Source organism: Salvelinus alpinus, chromosome 5 (genome assembly GCF_045679555.1).
Source record: "Salvelinus alpinus chromosome 5, SLU_Salpinus.1, whole genome shotgun sequence".
Lineage (NCBI taxonomy): Eukaryota > Metazoa > Chordata > Actinopteri > Salmoniformes > Salmonidae > Salvelinus > Salvelinus alpinus.
In genome coordinates, this window is record NC_092090.1 from 52,466,476 (window position 1) to 52,473,128 (window position 6,653).

The 6,653-nt window shown below is 41.9% G+C and overlaps 1 protein-coding gene across 2 annotated transcripts; it reads left to right on the plus strand.

The window, feature by feature from the left end:
* The first annotated feature begins 973 nt into the window (after window positions 1–973).
* LOC139575091 (octapeptide-repeat protein T2-like) lies at window positions 974–5,340 on the plus strand. 2 transcript variants are annotated; one of them, XM_071400089.1, is made up of 3 exons: window positions 974–1,089; window positions 1,385–1,973; window positions 4,974–5,340. In XM_071400089.1, exons 1-3 carry the CDS (start codon window positions 1,007–1,009, stop codon window positions 5,040–5,042), a joined length of 741 nt encoding a protein of 246 aa, XP_071256190.1. In that variant the 5' UTR covers window positions 974–1,006; the 3' UTR covers window positions 5,043–5,340. The 2 variants fall into 2 exon arrangements, with proteins under 2 accessions (XP_071256190.1, XP_071256189.1); XM_071400088.1 differs by lacking the exon at window positions 4,974–5,340 and having other exon boundaries at window positions 1,385–2,370.
* The last annotated feature ends 1,313 nt before the right edge of the window (window positions 5,341–6,653 follow it).

A 6,653-nucleotide genomic window follows, 5' to 3' on the forward strand; every position in this document is an offset into this window, starting at 1 on the left:
CGACCTGGACAGGTGCAACAGAGTTGTGATTGTATGTTTGTTTGTACAGTTATGGCTGTTCTGTTAATATCTTGTGTTCTCACTCAACACCCACATTTGTATTTGTGTGGGAAATGTTTGCAGGCCATGTTTGCAGGCCATGCTGTTTGTATTTAATTGAACTTTAGGCCCATACAAAGACAAATCACACAACATAGACTACCAAATAACCTTAGGCAAAAATACACGAAATAAAAGTCAAGTGAAAATAGTTATAAATGTCTTGATCAATTATGAGTAGCTAAACCATATCGACTTTTGGACACTGATGCGCAGGAGAACCCCTAGCTGTCAATCAAGCAGGCGCGGTGAACGGATTATGACGCTCAAGCGTTTCAAATGACGCAACAATACAGCTCCAGACCAGAGAAAGTTAATGCCGAAGATGTTATTCGATTCCACACTAAAACTGCGGTTTGACAAGTGTGATTTGAGGTGAGTCAAATATTTTCAAAAGTTTACAATACATTAACCATCCGCTAGCCTACTTAGCCTATAAATCTGTCATGGCAAGTCTGTCTGTGTACTGTCTAGACAGCATATACCAGAAAGGTTCTTTCACATAGGCTCATATTCACAAAGTCTCGTAGAAGGAGTGCTGATCAATAATCCGTTTAGTCTTTTAAATCAAACTGAATACGTTTTGATTGACAGGAGGGGACCTGATCCTAGATCAGCACTCCTACCCGGAAACACTTTGTGAACACAATCCAGGTGTACTGTGATTATTAAATTGTGATGAGGTATTATTATATTAGTCGTGCTGATGCATGATGGGTTGTAGGCTAGAGCTTGAGTACTGTAGTCTGAAGGCTGTTTCTGAATTCACTGACCTGGTGAGTAAATGTTGTGTAAAATGGCACCATCTAGTGACATAAACATAGAAACACACATTGTTGCTGAAAGAAGGCATCTCTGTATTTTCCAGAAATAAAACTTGTAGACCTTTCCTGCAGTTTCTGAGGAGATGGACACCTCTTCTTCTTCTGGACGATCTCCGTCTCCTACTGGGACTGTCTTCTTACCCCCTCCTATCATGTGGAACAGTCTGTAAGTCATTCATCACATAACCTAGCTCTGGTCCAGGGCATTATGTGCGGCTTGCTGAAGGAAGGCTCAGTGTCTGCAAGCTGTACGTAACGCCCTGGACCAGAGCTATACATTACCCACCTCTGCCCATCATGGACAGTCAACTCATCACATTCACGTACTGTAAGTCACAGTTGAGTGAGTTTTGTTATTAAAGGCAGTTTAATTGAGCAGAAGTTTAATTATTATTGTAATATTGTAATAAATTGTCTGAGTTCACTTCATAAATAATGTGTTAACATTCCTTCACTCCCAGCTACAAGCAGGCAGAGATGGAGGTTCAGTTCCTGAGGGAAGAGAAGAAGACCTGTACAGAGAAGGAAGCCCACATGCTTGAGTTGAGGGGGAAGGATCGAACGATCCGAAATCAGAAGAAGGAGATGGACAGACTTCAAGTGTGCCTCTGGGAGGAGGAAAAGAAGAAGAGGAATGGTGGAACGGAGAAGGACGAGATGATTGAACAACTACAGTCTGAGACAGACCATCTCAGAGCCCTTTTGAAAGATGAAAGGAGGAGAAGAAGAGTAGAAAGGGGTATAATGAAAGAGTGGAAGGCTGAGATCCTGAGACTGAGGGAGGCAGAGAGCCACAGGGAGGCAGAGAGCCACAGGGAGGCAGAGAGCCAGAGGGAGGCAGAGAGCCAGAGGGAGGCAGAGAGCCAGAGGGAGGCAGAGAGCCAGAGGGAAGCAGAGAGACAGAGAGAAGCAGAGAGAAAGAGAGAAGCAGGGAGACAGAGGGAGGCAGAGAGAGCCACAGAATGGGAGGTGAACCAGAGAAAAATGCAGGAGATCAACAGACTCAAACAACTGCTGGAGCTGCTGATGGTGGACCTACACCTGGCCCACGTAAGACATGTCATTGTTATTATTAAAAGGCAGTGTATATTCACCCGGCTGAAAATGAATGGCGGCAGACAGCTGTATGCTAACCCAATGTTAAAGTTTATGCCTTTCCTAAACGTTAACCCTTACCTTAACCTCACTGAAACTATACCTAACCTTTACCATAACCCAACCCTAGGTCCTAAACCTAACCTTCATTTATCTCAACCCCTACGCCTTTCTTCTGCCGGTTGAATATCCACTTCCTTATTAACGTCATTACTGTTGTTGTTGTTGATAACTGTATCTGTGCAGGTTGTAAATAATTGCATTAGTGAAACATCATTTGTAGGAGTAATTTCTACAAGCATAAACATCAGAGGCAACATTAAATTGCAACGGGAATTTATCAAACCCCTAACTGAATGGGCAAGCTAGTTGTGTGTTTGTATTTGTACACATTTTGGACATAATTCATTCCATAAAATGTCTCATAATTTTTTCAAACCATGTCAATACATTAATTGACAATGAATTGTCCAGATGAATTGATCAAAATGACCCTGCTATTGATGTTGTCCAGTGTTTGATTCAATTACCTAGGTCTAAGTTGTATTTCTATGTATCATTCTCTGCAAATGCTTTGAAAGTATGTCTTGGTCATAGATTATCACTAATTTAACCTTTTCAAATTAAGCAAGAGATAGAGAGATTGAGGCTATGGCAGAAAGTCATGGAGGATCATCGACCAAGACTGGCCTGGAACAACAAACCTATTGAGACAGAAAGAGAGAGGGAAAGAGAGAGGGAAAAGGAGAAAGAAAGGGAGATGGAAAGGGAGAGAAAAGCAGAATTGGAAAGACAAGAAATTAAGAAGAAAGTGAAACAGGCAGAAGAAACGATAAAAGCGTTAGAACGAGAGATTGAGAGATTGAAAGAGACTGAAAAGGAAATCATATTTGAAAGAGAAAGAGACATGCGTATTGCAGAGAATGAGAAAGTCAAACTGGTTAACGAAAAGGTAAAAGAGTTAGAGAGAGAGGTTGAGAGACTGAAAGAAGATATGACAACAAAAGAGATTCAATACAAAATCAAATTTGAAAGAGCGAAAGAAGCGTATAGAAGACAGAATGAGAGAGTGAAACAGGTTAACCAAAATGTACTAGTGTTAGACAGAGAGGTTGCGAGAATGAAAGAAGAGATTAGATTGAAAGACGAGACTGAACCAGAGAGAACATTTGATAGAGACAGAGAGAGAGAAAATGATTGGAGACAAAGTGAAAAGGAGATAAAAAATAGAGTGGAGAGAGAGATGGAGATGGAGACAGCCCTCATCAATGACAAAAAGAAGTCTGATTTGGAGGAAGTCTTCAAGAAAATCAAGGAACAGCTGATAGATTTAGAAAATATGGAAACAGACAAATATAAATGGAAACAGACCCAAATGGACATGGAGGAGAAGATGGAGGGGGAGAACAACAAACAGAAAGAGGTAGAAAGAAAGAGAATGGAGAAAATACCAAAACAGAGACAACAAGAAGATGAGAAGAAGAAGGAGATGGAGAGAGAAGAAGAAGAGGAGAGACGCAAACAGAAGCACATAGAGATGGAAGAGGAAGAAATAGAGAGGGAGAAAGAGAGACAGAGAGAGATTGAAAGAGAGTATGAAGAAGAAAGATGTCAACAGAAGCAAATAGAGATGGAAGAGGAAGAAAGAGAAGAAGAGAGACAGAGAGAGATTGAAAGAGAGTATGAAGAAGAAAGATGTCAACAGAAGCAAATAGAGATGGAAGAGGAAGAACGAGAGAGGGAGAAAGAGAGACAGAGAGAGATTGAAAGAGAGTATGAAGAAGAAAGATGTCAACAGAAGCAAATAGAGATGGAAGAGGAAGAACGAGAGAGGGAGAAAGAGAGACAGAGAGAGATCAAAAGGAAGAGAATGGAGAAGAGACAGAAAAATATGGAAAGAGAAGAAGAGAGACAGAGAGAGATTGAAAGAGAGAATGAAGAAGAAATATGTAAACAGAAGCAAATAGAGAAGGAAGCGGAAGAACAAGAAGAAGAGAGACAGAGAGAGATCAAAAGGAAGAGAATGGAGAAGAGACAGAAAAATATGGAAAGAGAAGAAGAGAGACAGAGAGAGATTGAAAGAGAGCATGAAGAAGAAATATGTAAACAGAAGCAAATAGAGATGGAAGAGGAAGAAAGAGAAGAAGAGAGACAGAGAGTGATCGAGGAGAAAGAGAGACAACAACAACAAGAGGAGAGAAAGAGAACGTTTGAGAGATATCAAGAAGAAGAAGATATATGGAAACAGAAGCAAATTGACATGGAGAAGGAGGGAAGAGAGAAGGAGAACAAGAGACAGAGAGAGATAGAAGAGATACACAGAGGACAAGAACAAGAGGAGAGACAGAAACAAATGGAGAAAGAGAAAGAAAGGGAGAAAGACAATGATAATCAGAGAGAGATGGAATTAAAAGATCAGCAACAGAAAGAGATGGAGAAAGAAAACATGATCATGAGAGAGAGGGAAGCAGGAAGAAGAAAGGAGGGACAGAAAAATATTTTGGGGGAAATTGAAGGACAGAATGAACTGGAGATAGAACAGGAGAGAGAGATGGAAGAAAAGCAGGAAGTGATTAAGGAAGCAGAGGAAGAGTACAGGGAAAGAGAAGAGAGAGCAAAGGAAGTAAGCATGAAGAAACATGTAGTAGTTAATGTTAAAGCAAAAGCACGGGAAGTCTTCAATAGACGTGAAGAGAGAAGGTTAGAAGTGTTGAAGGGGGAACGAGAACACATAGAAAGAGGACAACAAATCAGGAGGGAGAAGGAGGAAAGACGGCTGGAGATGGAAAGAAAACAGGAGAGGGCAAGACAACAAGAGGAGCAGGATAAAAAACAAGAGATTGGAATTGCTAGACAGAAAGAAATGTTCAGACTAAGCGAGGAGGAGAGGCAGAGAGAGGAAGAGAGAGAGGAGGAGAGAAAGAGAGCCATTAAAGGCCATTTAGCTTTAATCAGAGAGAGAGAGATAATAGAGGCAAACAGAAGAGAGGAGATGGTGGAAGAGGAAAGAAGGGAGATCCTTGAAAATTACAAGAGGGGTGACTTAGAGGAGGAGGAGGAAAAGGAAGAAGACAAGGAGGACATTCTCCCACCTGATAAAAGTATCCGAAGGAGAGCTGTGGGCTGGATAAATAAGAAGTGGGAGGAGAGGAACCTCAAAAAGATCGAGAGAACGTATCAGAGAGAAGCTGAGGAGGGCTATAAGATCGTCCACATAGGTAAGACCTGTTTTCCCTCTGCTTATGACATCATCCTCTTTAGTCTCCTCTACACACATTAGTTCCACACCAGTCACCATGTTGCATCATTGTTTCAATATAAAACTACTGTCTAAAGAATATGTTAGCTGACATGGCTAATTGAGTGAATGACTGACATAACAAGAAAAATACTGCTGATGTAACAACCACGTGTTTAAATGGTACATTGTGTCATCTACTAGTCTAACTCTCAAGACTAAGTAGAGACCCAGAAAGAGTTCCTAAAAAACACACACAAAAACGTGTTTTGGAGGGATCCGGGGGCTACTAGTGGCCATGCGGCCCTAAGCGATCACATATTCCCGGGCACTATACAAAGAATAGGTGCCATTCGGGACTCATGTTAAACTTAGGGTCAGGTCAATTCGGGATGGGAATTATTGCACTTTATTGACAAATTCCATGCCTTGCTCAACTGAAAAGAGTAAAGAATCATTGAGATCCAATTGTGTTTTCTATTCTTCATTCCCTGTGTCCATTACATTTAAGTTGCTACCAGATCCCTAAGTTGAATGTGAACTCTACTTCTTCTCCCCTACCAGCCATCCCTGGACACACACGGCTAACAGCCACCATGACACGGGCAGAGAGAGAGAGGGAGAAGAGGAAGGAGCTGCTGAAGGCTGAGAAGAGAAGGAAGAAGATGGAGGATTTTAATAAGCAGTGGAGAGAGCAGCCTGCTTAAAAAACAAACTCATCAGAAACTGAAGGAGGAGAGGGGGAAGATGAAGGGACATTACCTGGAGCAGATGAATCTGGAGGCTGATGCTCAAATCAACACCCGGTGTCTCACCACCCAACACAGCCACGGTTATCTGGAGACAACACAGCCCACTGGATCTGGAGATGACTACCAGGAAAGGCCAAGGAGGCAACAGGCATGGGCAGAGAACCAGGAGGGGAGTTCAGAGAACCAGCAGGAGTGGCCAGAGAACCAACAGGGGGGGCCAGACAGCCAGCAGCTAGAAGCTCCAGAAGAGGCTGAAACATCAGAGCTAACCTCAAAGAAAAAGAAAAGGCCAGGCATCTGGAAGAGAATTAAGATGGGGTAAAGAATGTTTAAACATCTATTCATGTTTTACACTGTTAATATATATGTTGTCACTTCTATTATCCAAATGTGAGGGTTTAGTGTACATGCAACACACATGTAAATATATAGATACTTACCTGTCTCTGATGTCTTACAGCATTCCTGACGTGCTGTCTGCCTAGAGCTGGAACTCGAAGAAGCCACAGTTCCACTGAGGTTACGTTGGTCATTAAAAGTGTCGCCCAATAATTCCTCCTCCTCTTTAAGTCATCAAGCCACATTTCCTCCACAAAACATTATCGTCTCCTCAAGCCAGCAAGTATCCTCTTTATCAGCCAACAA